Source organism: Lactuca sativa, chromosome 5 (assembly GCF_002870075.4).
Source record: "Lactuca sativa cultivar Salinas chromosome 5, Lsat_Salinas_v11, whole genome shotgun sequence".
Taxonomy (NCBI): Eukaryota; Viridiplantae; Streptophyta; class Magnoliopsida; order Asterales; family Asteraceae; genus Lactuca; species Lactuca sativa.
In genome coordinates this window covers 95,541,173-95,563,159 of record NC_056627.2, presented here as the reverse complement: position 1 = coordinate 95,563,159, position 21,987 = coordinate 95,541,173, and the positions used below count along the sequence as shown (strand labels likewise).

Here is a 21,987-nt window from a genome sequence, read left to right as displayed (position 1 = left end):
ACACCTCAGCTAAGATAGTCTGTCAAGACAGATTGATTTAAGATGTTTAGCCTAGACTACGAAAACAAAAACTACGATATCAAAGATATCATCTTACATATACAGGTGAAGACCAAAAAACATAAACTACGAAACTCCTTTCGCATAAAAAGTCAAACACAAAATCATCTATTGTGCGAGATCCAACATATTTATTTATTAATTAAACCATTAAAAAAAATTAAAAAATAATAAATTTAAAAAACTAATAATCCAATAAAATAATATTTATTGGTCACTCTGGTTTGGTAAAAGACAAAATTGTAGAAATGATCGTTGGGTGTAAACAGACCCGGCCACATAGCTGGGCGACTTGGGTCGGCGACTTGGGCTTAGGCCCAGGGCAACAAAAATTTTAGGGGCACAATGTCCACCTATATCTATACTAAGGATAATAATGGCCCAAAAGAATGAGTCCAATACTCTTCCACTGAATTCCGACGTGAGAAAGGGCAGCATCGTTGTAAAATTGATTTCATAAGGCTTTAAAAATTCACGGTGAACTTGTGAAATTAATTTTATTTACAGATCCATAGATCCATTGATTACAAAATATACCCCTAATGATCATGCACACACAACAGAGATTTATATATTTTGAAGATTGTATCTTTATATTTACATGCTACCGATTAGTGTTACTTTCACTGAATGGGCAACATTTTTCAATATTATATTTGATAGAACTGGGACTAATTGACTTAAAATGGTTGCAGAAATATTGGTTGAGCTGTCAAAATCAAAGCTCTTGAAGCTGTATCTCCGATGTATTATGACTCAAGAAAGATGGGATTGAATGGTCAATCATTTTTTATGTATCAAGAGTGAGTTTTTACAAATTGCTAATTAATGTAAAATAAAATACAAAAAATACATGATTGCAACATTTTAGGTGATTTTGTAGGTTTTTGTTTATTGATTTTGTTTGACAGTGAAATTTACTATATTTGTGTACTTATCAAATTGTTTATATTTACCTTTTGTCTATTAACATAGGGGAATTATTTTTTTGTTCTCGCCCAGGTTATAAAAAATAAATGAACCGGCCCTAGATGTAAAGTTGTCAACTTTAACAAGTTATGGCCCAATCTAGTAAAGTTAACAATATAAGTACCAAAACTACCCAAAGTACACAAAATTATACCATTCATTCACCATCAAACGTTTTTGGAGGAAAATCACTTATATTTAACAACCAGAGGGACCATTTTGGCAATTTTGTCCTTTTTGTCGAAATATATGGGTGCATGTTAGGTTGCCTGTATTGATAATGAGAACGGGGGTTAGAAACATTCATTTGTTTTCGGTCATTAAAGAGGTGGTGTATTAGGTTTGATGCATGGAGTTTTGTACGTTATTAAGGCATAAATAGAGAAAGATTCACCACAACTTGAACTTCACGTTTATATATATTTACGAATAAAATTCGCATAATTAGCACAAAAGAAATGACACCAAGCAGTAGTAATGGTTTAGGATTGAAGAAAGGTGCATGGAGTGCACATGAAGATAAGCTTCTCAAGGATTATATTGAACAATACGGCGAAGGGAAATGGCACCTTATTCCTCGCAGAACCGGTAATGCAGACCTTGCAAGTCTTATCGTGTTACAAAATGGTCCTCGCATAGTTTTTCAGTTTGAAAAATAGAGAAAAATAATAGACAAAATTACATAAATGATCGTTTACCAAATGCTACAAACTCAGTCTTTGCTAAAAAATTTGACCTACATGATACCTTGGTTTTCAAAATTTACATGAATGATCCTTTTTGCTAAATTTTATTACTTTTTGCCTATTAGTTTAAGGGTAATTTAGTCCTTTCAGGCAGTATGGACTAATTTTGTAACTATGGGTAAATGATATGGATCATTTATGTAATTTTGTTTATATTTTATGTTGAGTTTGTTATTTTTCTGTGATTTCTTTTTAAAATGTTACTTTTAACTCTTTTACTTTAAACTTTACTTAATGTTATTTTCATCCTTCATTTTTTAAATTTGTGTGTATCCCCGTAGTTTATATATAATAACTTTTGTTCATTATATGAAAAAAAACTAATTTTTATGTGCTCATTTTTATATATGTGTTTGCATAAATTCAAGATAATCAACCTTTCGATCTGAATTTAGAAATTCAGTTTATTATTTTTTTCTTTAAAAAAACTTAGTTATTTTTATGCATGTATTTGTAAGTTCGAGTTCATCTTTATTTCTAAATAAATTTTTAATGTTTTTGTATTTAATTTTACGTACGTTACCTACGTATGAGCCAATTCATAAATAATAGCTTTCGGTTGTTAACTTAAAATTTTATTTTATTCGAGTTTATTTATATATCAACATAATTATTTTTACATTTTATACTTAATCTTATGTACATTTCTTGAGAACAACTCGGGTCACATATAATAACTTTCGTTCGTTAATTTAAAAAAAAAACAATTTTTACATGCTTATTTTTATTTTTGTGTCGACATTCGACGTAAATTTAGAACTTTCGTTCATTAAGTTTTTTTTTAAAAAAAAAACTTACTTTCTTTTTTATCTGCGTGTTAGTAAAAATTCGAGTTGGTCTATGTTTCAATGTATTTATTTTATTTTATTTTATTTTATTTTAATTTATTATGTTTCGTAGTTATTATTATGTATGAGAAAATAAGTACGTTGACAAAATAATACCGAAAAACATAAAAATTAATTAGCATCGAAACGTAAACGAACTCGAATTTAATCCGACATGCACATATAAAAGCGAATAAGTTTTTTTAAAATTAATGAACGAAAGTTCTAAATTTACGTCGATTATGTAGAAATGTTGACCAGCTCGAATATATATATATATATATATATATATATATATATATATATATATATATATATATATATATATATATATATATATATATATATATATATATAAGCATGTAAAAAAATAGTATTTTTTTTTAATTTTTTATGTTAACTAACGAAAGTCCTTATATATGTTATGTGTAACCCGACTCATATGTAGAAACATAGATGAAATTAAACACAAAATGTAAAAACAATAATTACGTCGAAACATAGATAAACTCCACTATAATATGATTCTTAAGTTAACGAACGAGAGTTATTATATGTGATTTTACTTAACTTTAGAAACGTACATAACGTTAAGAATGAAAATGTAAAAAAAATAATTCAAAACGTAGATACATAAAAATATAAAGCAACAAGTGCATAAAACAATAAGTTTCAAAAACAAAAATTAACGAACATAAGTTCTAAATTCAGGTTACAACATTGACTGCCGTATATTTATGCCCACACATATTTCAAAATAAACACGTAAATTTAGAAAAGTAGCTAGTCAAATCCATAAATTTTACAAACTCATTCAAATCAAATTCGTTATATTAATTATTATCTATAATACATAAAGAATACTTATATATTCTTTCAAAATTTAAAATCCATGAACCAAACAAAATTCAAAATTTATAAATTTATAAAAGGTAGAGCCTAAAAAAATTTCGGCGTACGTCCTCTCCAAAATCAGAATTCTTAATCAAGAGCATTCTTAAAGAATGTTTATATATATTCTTTAAAATAAAAGGTATTTTTAAAATAATTTCAACAACAAAGGAAGAATATTTTAAAATTGAAACAATTCTTAAAAGAAAACTCCTCATTTGATGAAATGACACCAAAATAATAAATATTTACAACAATTAAAAAGAAATAATGAAGATTCAATCCATTCTTATTAGGAATTTACATCAAAAGAACTAATAATCTTAAAGAACATGCAATATTCTTACAAGATGTGATGTATTCTTAACAAGAATGGGAGGTATTTTTAAAAAGTGTATAAGAGATAATAGGTGATTTAGGTAATTAATGATATTCGTCAAATGACGTGGCGATGGTATTGATTGCGGCAATTAAAGAAAGAGGTAAACAAATATAAATATGGTTAGCAATAAAATTAAGGTAAGTAGTCTTAATTATAATAATTATAAGGGATAAAAGGTGATTTAGGTAATTAATGATATTAATTACAAAATAAAATTATTAATATACATTATTTAGATTTTTAGAAGATTAGTTTATATTAATCCCTACATACTCAATCAACATTTGACCCTACCCCCTCCCCCCCTCTCTCTCTCTCTCTCTTTATATATATATATATATATATATATATATATATATATATATATATATATATATATATATATATATATATATATATATACTATCGAGGATAAACACAAAATTTTATAAAATAAATCGGTAAAAATAATATTTTACAAAGTTTAAACTGAATTGTTAAAGTAAAAGAATAGAAAAACTATAAATTAATAAACATAAAATATAGACAAAAATACATTAATGGTTATTATGGTTTATTACTATTTAAAAAAAACAAATTATCCTCACAATAAAAGACGAAAACTAATGGTGTTACCAAAATGACTTTTCATGTATTTTGCAAACCAGATGGACTATGTTTTTCAAAAATAATTTGCAAAGATTGAGTTTATGATTTTTGATAAACCATAAGGACTACTTATGTAAAATTTTGTCTAATTAATACGACGCTTTTTGTTATTTTACTTTCCGTGTTAATATTTTTCGCATGATATTTACAGGGTTAAATAGATGTAGAAAGAGTTGCAGGCTACGATGGTTGAATTATTTGAGGCCAAATATAAAACGAGGTGATTTTGCTGAAGATGAAGTTGATCTCATGCTTAGGCTCCATCAGATTCTAGGAAACAGGCAAGCACTATTTAAATATAAATCTACAATAAATATCACCAATATTAACGGGTTATTTAGTTGTGATAATTTACCACTGGTAAGAAACTATGGAGTTGTGATAATTTGGCACCGGTAAGAAATTATGGAGTTGACACAAGTTCGAATTGCAAAAGATTCTATTTTGAAGCCTAGTGTCGATCAAAAAAGAAAAATAAAATAAAATAAATCTTGTAGCATTAGCAGCGACATGGGTCGCGTTATTGCCATTAAATCTTGTAGTGTGTGGAGGTTAATGTAGATTTTAATTAATCTTAGGTGGTCGTTAATTGCGGGAAGAATACCTGGAAGAACTGCTAATGACGTGAAGAATTATTGGAACACTCATATTCAGCCTCGTTCCAAACAACAAAAGACAGAACTGTTACAAGACGCTCCAGTCACAAGTATCAATCCACAACCGCATACCATGTCCAAAACCCAAAATTTGTCCACGAGTGACAAAACACAAATTGTCTCCAATGGTGGTGGTAATTTTATAAGCTCGTCGAATGAAGGTGGCAACAACAACTTTAACGTCTCCTCTCTGTCATCAAATGTGCTACATGATGACAAGATTAAAAAATATCTTGACGAATTATTTGATGATCGTGAAATGGAAATTGAAGGAGACATTGAATGGTCATTTGGTGAATCTTCAGCGCAGGCAGAGGCCTTAGATGTTGTCGATCAAGAAGAAGAGAACAATGGTTTCTTTGATTTCTCGCTGGATGAGATCATGTTGAACCCAATGGATTCACAGCAACCTTGATTTGACGTGGTTTCACTCATCGCCATGCATGTAATAAACCGAATAAATTAATAAAGTAAGTATCGTGTCTATCAAATATTATAAATGTTTTCATGTAATATATATATTATATATTATGGTTGGAATATATATATTTTGGTGAAGTTTGAAAAATGTGGTATGATAGACGTATTTAAACCTTAGTGTAATAAAAGAGTACGAAGCAATAAAAGATTTATAAATTTTATAATAAAATCAAAAGAATTTCTAATTTTTTTTTATTTGCGTCATATATTTTTTATTATATAACTTTTGTTTTGAACAGCTATTTAGTATATAAATAAAGAAATTAAATGTCCTCCTACTTAATGTTGAAGTGGTTACTAATCTTTATATCAAATTTTCTACTTGTTAATCAACAAACGTAGAATCAAAAGCAATTCCATAAAGAAGGATATATGTTATCAAGAAATTAGTTACTATAAAGTAGATTGCTATTGTTAGTTGAATATTATTGAATTTTATTGATTGTTGTAAACTAGGTTACTATTGTTAGTTGAATTTTGTTGATTGTTGTTAGTTCTATTATGTTGAATTTTTTTTATTATTATAAAGTTGGTTACTATTGTTGAATTTTGTTGAATGTTATAAAATAGGTTGCTATGGTTAGTTGAAATTTGTTGAATCCTTTTATTTGTTTTTAGACAGTGAATATGAATTTGTTAATGTTACATCAGATGTGTCAAAGCCTATAACACGATAAAAAAACATTGCCAAAATAAAAGCCCCTTATTCGAAATTGTTTGATGAAGTTAAGATACTAGAGGATAATGGTGTCAAAAGTATTCAAAATAAAAGTGATGTGAAATGTTTTTAAAAGCCATAAAAACAAAACAGGACTTCTAGTTTAACAATCAAAGCCTAGTAGTTTGTGATGTCCATTGTTCAGCTGAAAGAAACGTAAATGGTGCCTAAATGGACCTATTATGGAATCCTTCAAGTCCATAGCATAGTAGACAAGGTAACAATCAAGAAACATTATCGAAAAATCACTCCTATTTCATCCAGACAACCAAAGCTGCTTTTGAACTCATTGGTGAAGAAAATATGATGCTCTCTGATAAATGGAAACGATATTTACATAAATTTGGGTGTATCGGTTTTGGAAACCCCACGACACTAGAACTGCAGAATCATTATAGAAATGAAAAGGAGGATGGAAAGCCACAGTCATATATGAATCTAGGGTTCAATACAATTAGAATATCTTGCAAAAGGTCACGAGTTTCTTGTGGTGAAGAAGCAGTGGTGAATTAAGCTCCAGAAAAGGGTCTAACTTATCGAGTTTCTGAATCCAATTCGGATTAGAAAGATGACTTCGAACCGGTATACATTGACATTAAAGATCCAAAATTCACTAATTTTGATAAGGAGAAGGAGAAAGACTGTTTTGAAGTGGATTAAATATGCGTCTGTTATGATTCAGTTGATGGGATGCCAAGATTCTATGCCTAAATCTAGGAAGTTTATAAATCTAGATTTAGATTATGGAAATTGGATCACTTGGCTAAACCCTGATATCTTACGATAAATGGAGAACTCGTTTTACTTACATGATTTATATATGATATTTAAATTTTATATTGTCGAAGATTTTTCAATTTCAAAATTTATTATGGTGTTCTTGTTGCTTACATGGTAAAAGTTAAAAGTTTTTTTGTTTTTTGGGCAGAAGATTCTTCTCATCTAGCTTTATAGATTCTCTCACCGTGTCCTGATAGTAAAACGAACGAGGAAGAACAAGTAAGCATTCTTGTGGGATCTTTTGAGCTCGACACCACTTCTCTGCCGAAAGACATTGATGAGTACTGTTTTTCCAACAAATTCATGACCTCTGAATTTTCATCAAGTTGGGCTGAAAATATAGTCAAAAATTAAAGTTATTCATGATTTCAATCTGCATAAGAAGAATTAATTTCAATCTGAATTGGAAGAATTGGAAGTTTCCGAATGTTTAGACATAGGCCCTTGGAAGAAGCAGCAACAAAAAATTCCGATGTTATGCAAAATTAAAAATATCGAGTTCCCCATCTTCCATGTATACCTACTTGAATTGTGAAAGACAACTAACAACGTACACAATTGATCCAAATCAAAGAAAAACAAGATCTAACCAAACACACAATGGTTATTATTGAGAAAAACTAAACACAAAAACTCAATTAGTTCACGCTTGATATCACAACTCAATAACTAAGCATATATTTATATAGAATACAAGACATAACAAACTTGCATCTATTTAGGATCCTAACATCAATCCTTATCAGTATCTAATTTTGTCAACCCACAAAACTAGATAACTCCTATTATACCTCATCGTATATAGGATAATTCAGAAATTTCCAACAATCACCTCCGTAATTTTTGAATCTACATAGTAAGATCTTCAACTCCTAGGAGCCTCCTCATTTCTTCAAATTTAACCCTCGCCAGTGCCTTTGTTAAAATGTCAGCTTTCTGTTCATTACCACACACATGCTTAACCCGGATCTCCTTTTCTTCTACCCTCTCACGAATATAGTGGTATCTAGATTTGATATGTTTGCTCCGTTTGTGAAATACTGGGTTCTTAATTAATGCAATAGCTGACGTATTGTCTGTCTTAAGAGCCACCTCTTCTCACTTGTCCCAAACACTTCTTCTATCAAATCTTTTAACCAAACAGCTTGACAACTTGCTACTGAAGCAGCCATATACTCCGCTTCACATGAAGACAATCCCACTGTATCTTGTTTCTGTGAACACCAAGTAATAGGTGACTTTCCAAGATAAAATACATGCCCTGTAGTGCTTCTTCCATCATCTTCATCCGCATTATGACTACTGTCACTATATCCTATTAACTTTCCATGATTCTCATGTGGATAGAAAATACCATACCCGATAGTTCCCTTCATATACCGTAGTATTTGTTGAACCGCTGCCATAATTGATAATTTCGGTGTTTGCATGTAACGAATAACAATTCCAACTGATAATCCAAGATCGGGTCTAGTTTGTAATAGATATCTTAGTCTTCCCACCAAGCTTCTATACTCGGTAGCATCAACCTCTTTTTCATCTTGTGCTTTTGTGAATTTCTTATTACAATCCATAGGAATCAATGTAGGATTGCAATTACTCATCCCTGGATCTTTTAGAACTTTCTTTGCATATGCTTCTTGAGTAACAATTACACCCCTCATGCTTTGGTATACTTCAATACCCAAGTAATACCTAAGTATACCAAGGTCTGACATCTCGAACTTGGTTGACATTGCAGCTTTAAACCGTTTAATGATATCTACACTTGAACTCGTTACAATCAAGTCATCGACATACACACCGATGACAATCAGTTCATCACCAATTATGTGTCGATACACAGCCTATTCTTGCACGCAATGTTTAAATTTCATACCTTTCAGAATACCATCTAACTTAATATTCCACGTTTGGGGAGGTTATCTTAATCGATATAATGCTTTATCTAACTTGTAAACCATTCTTTTACACCCGACTTTAACAAATCCCTCAGGTTGTTCAACATAGACATCTTCTTGAAGCTTACCATGAAGGAATGCCGATTTTACATCAAGATGGTGAATCTCCCATCCTTTTGATGCTACAAGAGCTAACATGATCCTCATCGTTTCAATGCGAGCCACCGGTGCAAAAACCTCATCAAAATCAACTCCTACTTGTTGCAAGTATCCTTTTGCGACTATCCTTGCCTTTTACTTACTTATCGCCCCACTAGCATCATGTTTGATTTTAAACACCCATTTTAGACCTATCACAATCACAGCCGACGGTCTTTTAACGAGCCTCCATGTCTTATTCTTGATAATGGAATCAATTCACTCCTCCATTGCTTTTACCGACCTAGGGTTTTTCACCGCTTCCAAGAAGCTAGTTGGTTCGTCATCATTCATTGTTAGGAAAAGAAAATGATCTACAATACATAGATTAACTACATAGTCATCAAGCCTTCTTGGTCGCTGAACCTGCCTTGACGAACGCCTTAGTTGTTCGTTATTGACCTCATCGTCAACCTGTGGCTTATTATTGACCTCAACATCAACTTGTGGCTCGTCAACAATATTATCAGGATCCCCATGATTAGCATCCTCTTCATGTCGATTTTCGTTTTGGTTTAACTCACCCATAACAGGGCCTGCTCCAGTGTCTACGATCGTTTCCCATTGAATCCAAAACATTCCAAGCCTCATCTCGTCCTTTAGCTAACTATTCCAAGCCCAAATGGCCTTTTCATCAAAGACAACGTCTCGAGATACGATTATTTTTCTGGTAGATGGATCAAATAGTCTGCACACCATGGACCCCGGCTCCGACCCAAAGTAGACTAATTTCTTTGATCTATCATCCAACTTTTTAAGTTTGGACCCAATACTTTGGCATATGCTATACAACCAAAAACCCAAAGGTGTTCAATGTTGGGTTTTCGTCCACAATTTCTTTCATAGGGTGTTGTATCAGACAAGGCCTTTGTAGTAATCCTGTTGATGATATATGATGCAAGTTTCACAACTTCTCCCCAACAATAATTCGATACATGTGTTGCGTTAATCAAACTTCGTGTCATCTCAAGAAGCGTGCGATTTATTCTCTCAACCACCCCGTTCTGTTGTAGCGTATATGGTGCTGTAAGGTGCCTCATCATACCATGGCTATCACATAGACTATTAAAATCTTGAGATGTAAATTCACCACCACGATCTATCCTTAACGTTTTTATCGAAGTACCCGTTTCCTTCTCAACTTTAAGCACAAAAGTTTTAAAGAAAGACAGTGCATCACCTTTTTCTTTTAATAAATAACTCCACATAAACCTCGGAAAGTCATCTATGATAACAAAAATATATGTATTTCCACCCATTATGGGAGGTGTTATAGGCCCAGAAAAGTCACCATTAATTAGCTCTAATGATCGTTTTGCCCGAAACTGTGAATTCTTAGGGAAAGAACTCTGAGTGTGTTTTCCTACTAAGCAAGATTCACATACCTTGTTTGGCCCGCTGACTTAAGGTAAACCATTTACCATCTTCTTATTTGCCATCGATGTTAGCGTTACAAAGTTTACGTGGCCAAGCCTTACATGCCAAAGCCACTCAACATCATCCAACCTACCACGCAAGCATACAGGTTTCCCAATAGCAAAGTGAGTCTTATACAAATGATTAACTAAACTCTTCACCTTGAACAACAATGTGTTTGTATTATCATACAAGCATAAGTATTCACCTTTCATGCTAACTTCACAACCACACTTCGTTGCCTGCCCTAGGCTGATAATGTTTGTTTTTAAATCGGGAATAAAGTACACATCAGTTAAAAGCTTTTGCCTACCTTCACGACTTTCGAATAATACCGATCCTTTTCCACAAATCTCAACATATGAATTATCACCAAACCTAACCCTACCTCCTATTCAAGTATTTATCTCACTGAAGTAAGAGCGATTACCATTCATGTGATTGCTTGCTCCATTATCAAGGTACCAAGCGTCGTTGTCACCCGTTTGTGAGTATCTAGATGGAATTACTGCAGCCTCGTTTAACAACACAATTTCAAACAGGGTTTCTGCCATGAATACCGCCAGACCTTGCTCATCAACATCACCGAGATTAGCCTCTTGTTGTTTGACCTTATGTTTCGGACAACGATTAGCGAAGTGTTCGAATTTATCGCACTGATAACATCGGACTTTTGAGTGATCTTTCGCTTTACTTTTTATCCTCTCGGTTTCACCACTGGCTGAATTCGATGACAGGTTTTGTTGGTGAGTTGTCCCGTTATTATTCCTACTTCCACGACCCCGTCCACCGCCTTTACCCTTCCCGCGACTGGACTCATTGTTCCGCGATTACGACACAAATTTGTTGAGTAGGAGTTTTCCTTGATCAATGGTTTGAGAGTCATCACGGGTCCTCTCTTCGTATGCCTTCAGCCTTCCAACGACATCTTCAAACCCAAATGACCCAAGGTATAAGCTTTGCTTTATAGAAGCAACTATGTGGATGAGTCTTCTTGGTAAGCTTGTTAGAAACTTTTTAACCATCTTCTTTTCATCAATCGTTTCCCCAAGAGAAGATGATTTAGACACTATACCCGCAAGTTGACTCGCATATTCATCAATTGTAGCTGACTCCTTCATCTTAAGATTGTCAAACTCGGTAATTAGGGTTTGCAATCTAGTCTCCTTCACCCTTTCTGCACCCAGATTATGAGTTTTTATGGCTTCCCAAATTTCTTTTTCCGTATCCATCGTCCCAACTTGTAAAATACGATCTTCAGGTATCGCCTGGAAGATCAAAACAATAGCAACATTATTCTTCTTTGGATCATTCGCTCCCGGATCTATGACATCCCACACCTGATGAACATTAAATATCACCTTCATGCGAATTGCCCACACAGTATAATTCGTTGCATTCAACATTGGTACTTGAAACGAAAAAGACGTTCCTTTATCGCCTCCCCCTGAAACAAATGAAGACGGCGTATCTCCCTCCACCATGTCTTATTTTCAACGAGGCTCTGATACCAATTCAAAGTAGAACAAGATCTAACCAAACACACAATGGTTATTATTGAGAAAAACTAAACACAAAAAACTCAATTGGTTCACGCTTGATATCATAGCTCGATACTAAGCATAAATTTATATAGAATACAAGACATAACAAACTTTCATCTATTTAGGATCCTAACATCAATCCATATAATATCTAATTTTTCGACCCACAAAACTAGATAAATCCTATTATACCTCATCGTATATAAGATAATTCAAAAATTTCCAACACCAAAAACTTTCAGCTTATATAAAACTTGTAAAGGTGGAAGACAAATAGTTTCGTATGATTCCTTTATGTATCTTGTCAAAGCGAAAGTGATTTGAAAGAATAGATACAACATATATCCAAATGAAGAAGAGATCGTGGATTTACGAAATAAGCAAGATTCCAAATGTTTATATATGGATGGTGGTGAAATTGAGATTGTAGAAGTTGAAAAAAAGGGAGTTATTGTGACATCCCCATTTTCACGGCTAGAAAAGACCAATCTTGTTTATGCTTTATAAAAATCAGAGTACTTCTTTTCATAAAAATGTTGTGGAATTTGTTCCCAGAAAAATACGATAAATACGTTATCAAAACATTTTCGAAGAAACGTAGTTTATTCATTTTAAAACGTTTGGGATATCATCGTCAATACAGAAACATAGGCATAAACAGAACTTACATTCATTTACACTAGTGATCTACATCTCTTTTAAATCTCTCAGTGTAATGTGACTTCATATCAACACCTGTGATATAAATAAACTGAGTGGGTCAGGTTGGGAAACCTGGTGAGTACATAGGGTTTTCAACCCACAATAATATAATTATTATGTTTAAACAATCAAACAATCAACCCAATTACCCATCCCCATTATCTTCTTTATTCTTAAGGATCTACCCTAAGAATCAGCTATTTCTCATTCATTCATTCCGAAGGATCATTCTAAGGAAACTACATGAAGTCCATTGTTGCCAATGACACATTGGTCAAGCGCAGCTGTTAATATTATCACTTAGGCACAGTTGCCAGAATTGGGACATTTTCTATGAGGCGCTTCTGCCGGTATTGACCTTTAAACAGTACTGTCATGGTCATAAGGTCTCTTAGAGTCTTCCGATCGATTTTATTATCTTTTATTTCGATCTTCCAGCTTAAGTCAGATGCTACATCAAACTTGGTTCTCTGAACCACGTAACATAGTCATCGTAGTCGGACTCAATTCGATATGACCACTAAGGTCAGAATAACAATCATCCTCTTAGTCATTACCAAAACGATGGTAACAACATATTTGAATAAAACAATATCAATTACTAGTTTCTTGGTAACCTTGTGACTTTCCCTGATCCAAGCGTGAGTCATGTGCTTCCGGTAGTATAGGCCTTTACTACCGTTCACACCTACTCATACTCGCCCTAAGTATTGTCCCGCAGTTTTCCAAGTCACCACACAAGAAAATCACATAACAGCTTAACACATCAAATATCAAAACGAAGATTTATTGCTCCTTGAAACTATTACATAGGTGTTCAAGTTCACCCTAGACTATGCCTCTAATAGGCTACATCATATGATTCTATGGTTACTTCATAACTCGACCTTCGAATGTCAAGCCTTCACTCCTGAATTCTCGCATTGTCATCTGTTTCGTCAAGGATCATTTGAAATGCTCTCACCTTTGGTTTTGGCGGCACATTTGGCTTTTTAGCCCCCTCTCTCTTCGGGCAATCTTGCTTGAAGTGCCCTTCCTCATTACATTCATAACACACCCTTTTATTGAATTTACACTCGTTGGCGTAATGCCCATGCTTCCCACACTTGAAACAAGTCACCTCCTCACCGTATTTTCCAGAGTGTTTCTTTTTGCACTTCTCGCACCATCTTTCTTCACTCCCTTCTCCTCTAAACTTCCTTGTACTGGACTTGCTTCTCTCATCGGGCTTCGTAGACCTCTCAAACTTCCTCTTTTCGCCAACCTCAGACTTGTTGCCGGCTCTTCCCTTGATCATCTCCTCAACCGACTTGGCAGCCCAGATAGCTGCCTCCAAAGTAGGTGCCTAACATACTGGCACTGCATATTCCCATGGAAGTCCTTTTGCGTACTTTTCGATTTTCGTCAGCTCATCCGGAACAAGACGTAAGGCAAACTCCATCTTCTCTGTAAAGTTGTTGGTGTATTCATCAACAGACATGCTTCCTTTCTTCAAGGTAAGGAATTGGTTTTCTAGCTCGAGCAGATTTTGGGCTGAGCAGTACCTACGTTTGAACTGCACCAAAAACTCTGCCCACGTCAGTTGCAGGGGCTCATTGGGGCTTAGAGTCTTCCCCAGAGTGTTCCACCAACGAACCGCGCCTCCTCTGAACCGGCGTACCGCAAATGTGGTTTGTAGTTTGCCTCTGCAACCACACGTCATGAAAGCTAACTCCATCTCCGAGATCCAATCCATGACCCCTATCGGATCTTCCTTTCCATTGAAATTCGATGGCTTGCAAATCAAAAAATCCTTGTACTTGCATCCATTCCTCTCAACTCCGTCATCTTGGTTGTTTTGTCGAACTATTGGTGGGTCGACTTGACCAACGATTCCACTGTAGTTATCCTCCTCAATCTGCCCTTCGTTTAACTCGGGCCGTTCGATCTGAATAGTCGCTTCCTCTCGATTTTGCTGGAGCAAACGTCTGTTTTCCTCCATTTGACGATCCAACATCATTTGGATCAATGCTTGCACTCCGGCCATCGTTATTGGCTCAGCAACTGCTACCACAACTGGTATTTGCTCAATCATTGGGGGCTGACCTCGGTTCCCATTTGCATTCACGTTTCCGCTACGGGTCCTTGCCATCTTGATCTATACACCGAATAAGGTGAATCTAGATCTTAATTTAGGATTGACGTCTTAAATCATCCTTATCACTCCGAAACGTTTATATGCTAGTTCTAATATCGTACTCGTACGTTTAGAATCCTAAACACATAAGGTTTCCACATCCGGTCGGCAACAAACCATAGATCCGAATATCTAATAGCATACAAGGCACAAAGAATTTAGCACGTAAAAGAATTTTAGGCATAATTCCTAAAATAATCTAGTGCTCACACTTCGCAATCATCGCTTAGCATTCTAAATTTAAGTCTAGAAATAAATCCATATTCCTAGTTCGCTTAAACTAATGCTCTGATACCAACTGTGACATCCCCATTTTCACGGCCAGAAAAGACCGATTTTGTTTATGCTTTATAAAAATCAGAGTACTTCTTTTCATAAAAATGTTGTGGAATTTGTTCCCAGAAAAATACGATAAATACGTTATCAAAACATTTTCGAAGAAACGTATTTTATTCATTTTAAAACGTTTGGGATGTCATCGTCAATACAGAAACATAAGCATAAACATAACTTACATTCATTTACACTAACGATCTACATCTCTTTTAAATCTATCAGTGTAATGTGACTTCATATCAACACCTGTGATATAAATAAACTGAGTGGGTCAGGTTGGGAAACCTGGTGAGTACATAGGGTTTTCAACCCACAATAATATAATTATTATGTTTAAACAATCAAACAATCAACCCAATTACCCATCCCCATTATCTTCTTTATTCTTAAGGATCTACCCTAAGAATCAGCTATTTCTCATTCATTCATTCCGAAGGATCATTCTAAGGAAACTACATGAAGTCCATTGTTGCCAATGACACATTGGTCAAGCGCAGCTGCTAATATTATCACTTAGGCACAACTGCCAGAATTGGGACATTTTCTATGAGGCGCTTCTGCCGGTATTGACCTTTAAACAGTACTGTCATGGTCATAAGGCTCCCTATTAGGCGCAGCTGCCGATACTATCCTTAGAGCGCAGCTGCTAGGACGTTTACCGTATATCTAAATCATCTACGGGTTGTGGCGTAGCTGCCAGTGCTCATCTATAGGGTACTAGGTCCACTGCTGCCAATGTATACCTATAGGGCACTTGGTCTGTACTACTAATGTTCCTCTATTTCAGCTTTTATCCCTCATCATTCATCTACCCATGTTTTACCCAACATATTTTGTAGATATAAAATACTTTATACAGTTTACATCATTTAAAACATGTATAAAAATCTTTCACCAGCATAGACAACAAGTATTCAGACAATATGCACACATAACACGTAATTTATATTAAAATACTTCATATCTATGTGTAAGATGAAAGGGACCATGTACTCACCTGATTATGTGGTGATTCCGAACTCATACAGCACTTCGTTATCTCAAAACAATTTTCCTCGACAAAACCTAGTATCAATACCACTAGGGTTTAGTTTTTCACGTTAACCGCGACTAATTAATAGTCTAGCTATTATTAGTATTATATAAGCGTTAAATAACACTCAATATAACTCATAATAATAGCCCAAATAATTATTTTAAGGTCCTAATAATGTTACTATAATTAAATAAAATCTATATTAAATATAGTATAGGCGTAGCTCACTTACAACGTGTTTTTATTAAAAACCGGGCTTCGCTGGAGCAGCGTTTCCGAGCCGAAAGCTTTTCTTCTCGGAGCTGTCGGGGGCTCCAGAGCTTTCTTCTCGTGCTAGGGAGGTTCCCTAGACTTGGGAGGGGTTTAGGGAGGCTAGAGAGAAGTTAGAGAGAGAAAGAGAGGCTTATGGTGTGAAGAAAATATGAGGAGTTCATCATTGTATTTATAGGAGGTTTATAGTAAAGTAGTCTCTAAGCTTCGTCCGTATCTTCCGCTTATGAGCTCCGTTTTCTACGTTATTTATATCCACGCGTTGGTATTTACAAGTACTACAACTTTCATTTAGACCTCATCGGCTAATTCTTCTTCTATCTCATATTTACAAAAACGGTATCGTATTTATCGCGCTCGAAGAGTAACGACTAAGCTTCGTCCATATCTTTCGCATACGAGCTCCGTTTCCGACTTTATTTATATCCACGTGTTGGTATTTACGAGTACTACAACTTTCATTTAGACCCCGTTGGCTAATTCTCAGTCTATCTCGGATTTATAAAACTGTATCGAATTTATCGCACTCGAAGAGTAAAGACTAAGCTTCATCCATATCTATCTCATACTATCTCCGTTTTCGACGTTCTTTATATCCATGCGTAGGTAAAAATAATATCTACAACTTTCATTTTGGGTCCGTCTGCTAATTCTCGACTGGTCATAAATTTAACAGTAGGAGGCGTTTAGACTGTTAAATGATCGTGAAGAATTCGTAACTCCTTCATACGAACTCCTTTTTCGTCGATCTTTTTACCGTTGAGTTCCTATTAATGAGATCTTTAACTCTCATTTAGGTTGCGTAAGCCAAAAACCTCTCGAACTAAAATTCGAGTTTCGGGATGTACACTGCTAAGCCGAAACTTTGAAAAATCAAAGCTTCCTCATACGAAGTCAGATTTGGGCGTTTTTTTATGGATTTTCTCTTTTTAACATACTCTACGACTTTGGTTTAGATAACTAAGGCTAAAAAGTCTTCTATCATAAATTCACTTTTTACGCTTCCCGGTGCCGTGCCGGTTTTGCCGTAAAACTTCGATGGGCCATAACTTCTTCGTTATAACTCGGATTTCGGCGTTGTTTATATGTACGGAAACATTGTGACATATACTATAACGTGGTTAAGATTATTTATTCTAAATAATCTTTTGCCGAAAAGTCGTTTTCGACCCCTATTATCCCTAAATTGACTAGCCCGGATCTACGGGCGTTACAGTTATGATAAAGGTTTTGTGCCTCTCATGTGTTACGGGTTATAAATCTATAAATCGGTTTTTAGGGCTCCTATGATACAAAATTCGAAGTCTAGGGTTTTGGAGATACCATGTGGTGAGTTTACCAGATTCCATTATTTGGCCCCGAAATTTCTTTTAGCAAATAAGGAAAATGGTCACTTGAGAGGGTCTTTGGAGCGTTTTCTTGCATGTATTTAAAGTGATTTAAAATCCATAGTGTTAATATACAAACATACGTACATATTAAATGCAAGAAATAAAAATATAATTTTATTGATTTGTTTATTATAAACTCCTACTTTTATTTCTTCCTAGTATGGTATTGTATTTGAAAGAATTATCTACGTATAGCAGTATCATCCAAATACAAAAGAAATTTTCATATTTCGTAATTGGGTAACTTTTTAAAGTATAATCTCGTAATAAGAAAAAAACTAATCAAAAATACAATGCTACAACAGGGTAGATCTTTCAACATAAAAGGTGTTGATAAGAAAAAAATGAAAGTAATGTCATAACGGAAAAAATCCAAAATACGATGTTAAATAAAAAATGTAAATGGAAGTACGTTGTTGTTCTTCGCATTTAGCTCTACATATATCGATACTAGGATGCTAAAATAACCCTGGTGCATATTCATGACTAAGCATAAGTTACGCATAGCACTTTCATATAGAAAAGGAGTTCAAATCATTTTTCTTACCAAGTTAAAGAATATAAGAACTTGCGAGTCCTTTTGTTGTTAAAATCTTAGTATCAATAGGATATTTTGAGCTCATATCACAAGCCCGTTTTAGATAGAAATTTCTTTCTTTCTAAGTTTATAACTAGAATGTTGGAAAAGAATTTGATGTAGATATTTTAATAATTATATGAATTACCAAACAATCCCCTTTATAAATAACAGAATTTAAAAAAATAAAAATATAAATATAAATAAAATCGATAATAATTGATATGATCAATAATTGGCATTGGTGATTATGTAACGATGTAAATTTTCAAAACAATTTTTCATTTCCAAACATAATAAATTTCATGAAACAATTCCAAAACTCAATGTAACAAATGTTATCTCCGAAAACATGTCCCAGAATATCAAATACATAGATCTCTATCAGTGTGTACGGATCATGCGGACGCCTTCCCGCGTTCCTCGCTGGTACCTGAAACACATATCACACAACAAGGTAAACATAAATGCTTAGTGAGTTCCCTAAAATACCACATACAACACATACGCCACTCGAGGCTATATCTCTACAAGACCTTCCGGTCAATGTGTCTCAGGGAACTTCTATCCCACAATCCTGGTAGACCTTCTGGTCCTACCCATAATGACCTTCCTGTCCATATCATCTTGACCTTCCAGTCCATACACTGTTGACCTTTTGGTCTATACCATACTACTCATAACATAACATAGCACATATATATCACATAACAGCATACATCAGATACTCCTCATAACACATAATACTTTGCAGTCACACATAATTTCCACTCTAGGTAAAGTATAGTGAGAAGACTCACCTCGTATGATGTCTAGTAACTCATGTGCTCGATATCCCGAACTTGAAACAATGATCTAGCCCTCGGCTAATCACATAAAGTAATTATCTCAAATCAATAACATCTCTCAAGGATAGGCTCACCCCTTCCCAAGCTCTTTTAAAAAGCTAAATGAAGAGTTAAGGAACTCTTTGATCGTTTAGATCTTGGAACAGGTTAATCACAAAAACGTTAAACAGTAGTATAAAGCACAAGAATGAATCAAAATATGTCGAATGATTCAATAGATTCAAGCCTCAGCAGAGTTCGATAAAGAACTTCCGCTGTAGAGGCTATTAGGGTTACAAACGATAAAGATAATATCTTTGAAATAATTGACTTCCAAATCTTACGTACTAAGATGCATGCAAGAACCTATAAATACTAAACCCTAGAAATAACTCACAGATGGACATGCCCAATCCGGAGAAAAAATGGACTAAAGAGCGAGCCCAAGACGCAACACCTTTCAGACCCTACAATCTCCCCCTTTGCGTCAATTGGAGCGAGACTATTACTTCGGCTTGCTGGGTCCAGCTGCAGGAACTTTCTTTGTGGTTTCAAACAGACGTGGAATGAGAGCAAGGATGGTCTGTCTGAAGCGAATGTACCACTGGATCATGTCATCAAAATACTTCTTGTCATCTGCTGAATTCTGCTTGCATCGATGAATGATTCCCAGAACATGTTCCAAGCATGCAGTGGTGTAAAGGTGCTTATCTGACAAGGCGAACAGGCATTTTTGGCCTTCGTTCCTTGTAAACATGACAAAATTTCGCTTCGGGTCGATTCTTCCCATCTGCATCATGTTCAAATCACTAGTAGAGCCAACAGGAGAGATAGTAGGCTTTTTCTTGAAGATACTAGCGATCTCTTGATCCATCTTGGCAACCTCCATAATGTAGCATACAAGCATTCTTTTGAAGTGATCGATGATTGGACCATACTCAGCTTCATTGGTGAGGAGGATGTTATGCAAAATAATCCAATCATGTGGATTCAGGTTGGGAAGATCAGCAAGTGATATAGCATGTTCAGTTTTAGTAGAACCCCTCAGCACTTTGAACCGAACGTTCGTGAAGTTCCCCTCATGAAACGGTTTGAGGACCCGAACGTTGATGATCTTGTGAGCACTCCATGTCTGATACTGAGGTTGAGCAGACCTCAGATAGAATTCAATAAGCTCCATATCAACCTTTGGGTGAGGATGAGGGACATCAGCAACATTATCAAAAGCATGGAAGATGAAGGCCTTTCGGGTTAGTGGCATATCGAACTGAGAGTCGACAGAATTGATTCGATCCAAGGAAATCACTGGTTCGAGCCACAGGATGTTGGGAGTTTCAATTGCTTCTTTTATAAGCTTCTCGAGAGTCCACGGAGGAAAAAGAGTTTTTTCTACTCTCAAGAAGATCATGAGCCTCCTTCATATTTCGTTCGTTCGCCTCAAACTCTCTGGCAACGCGAGCGCTCATGTCAGCATCTTTATCCCGGCCTTGTTTCTTGAAGAGATCAGCGATGGTCTCTTTATCATCATCATCACTGTCTTCAACAATCTTCTTTCCTTTGTCTTTGACACCCGAACCTGAGGCTTGACCTGCTGGAGGAGGTTGGGTTGCTTTAGTTGCTGTGGAAGTGGGAGGCGGTTGAGATACATCTTCTCCCCCTTGTTTCGGATAGGCCACGAAATCAAGAAGCCCTTCAAGTTTTCTTAGTAGGGCAAGGGCAGGAGCAAGCTTCTCTGCTAGAGTGCGCCTCACTGAGTAGTTCAAGATAGGATCATGTGCTTCAATGATGTTGGATAGGGCAGCGTGGACATCCGAAACACACGATGAAATAACTACACGCTCAGATCGAAGAGATGCGACTTCCTTTTCAGATTGGAAAAGATGAAGACTCTTGACCTTGAGAGTAGTGGTCTTGCGAGCAAGAGCATCCATCACTGAGTTCTCTGAAGAGAGATCTTCTTGAAGCTTTGTCAAGCGCTCCTCAACAGTCGCCTGGAATAATTTGTTGTCATCGTTGAGAGACTGACGAAGACTGGCAAAGGACTGTAGTTTGGAGGCAACTGAAGTGGCCAGCTTAGTGCAAGAGAGTCAAGTTTCTCTGCATTGGAGTCAGTGGTTACCTGTAAAGACTGCAAAAGAGAATTAGCATCAACGAATAGTTTTTCGACTTTTTCGGTCGCAGCAGCACATGCCTTGGTAGAGGCGTCGATAGCGCCAGTGGCAGAGTTGATGGAGGCTTCATGAGCCTTGGTGAACTTATCAACGAGCCCCTGAAAAAGTAGCCTCTGAGATAGTGGACCGAGAGGAAGAGGAGGAGGAAGCAATAAGATTATCGATTTTCTCATGAAGCTCCTTGAGATGCTTCTTGGTGACTGGAGCATCATCGTCATCATCACTTTGCACTTGATACGGACTGTAGTAGACCGAGTCAAACGTCATTTCCTCTCCTCCAAGAAA

At 35.2% G+C, this 21,987-nt stretch overlaps 2 protein-coding genes across 2 annotated transcripts; one reads left to right on the top strand and one right to left on the bottom strand.

Annotated features, from left to right (window-relative positions):
- Nucleotides 1-1,435: 1,435 nt before the first annotated feature.
- Nucleotides 1,436-5,594, top strand: LOC111893240 (transcription factor MYB1). The gene is made up of 3 exons (XM_023889304.2): nucleotides 1,436-1,617; nucleotides 4,675-4,804; nucleotides 5,102-5,594. The coding sequence occupies exons 1-3, from the start codon at nucleotides 1,488-1,490 to the stop codon at nucleotides 5,592-5,594; spliced, it is 753 nt and encodes a 250-aa protein (XP_023745072.1). The 5' UTR covers nucleotides 1,436-1,487.
- Nucleotides 5,595-7,315: 1,721 nt separating this feature from the next.
- LOC111893241 (uncharacterized mitochondrial protein AtMg00810-like) lies at nucleotides 7,316-9,265 on the bottom strand. The gene is made up of 3 exons (XM_023889305.1): nucleotides 9,119-9,265; nucleotides 8,260-9,004; nucleotides 7,316-7,488 (listed from the first exon to the last, which is right to left on the bottom strand). Exons 1-3 carry the CDS (start codon nucleotides 9,263-9,265, stop codon nucleotides 7,316-7,318), a joined length of 1,065 nt encoding a protein of 354 aa, XP_023745073.1.
- Between the last annotated feature and the right edge of the window lie 12,722 nt (nucleotides 9,266-21,987).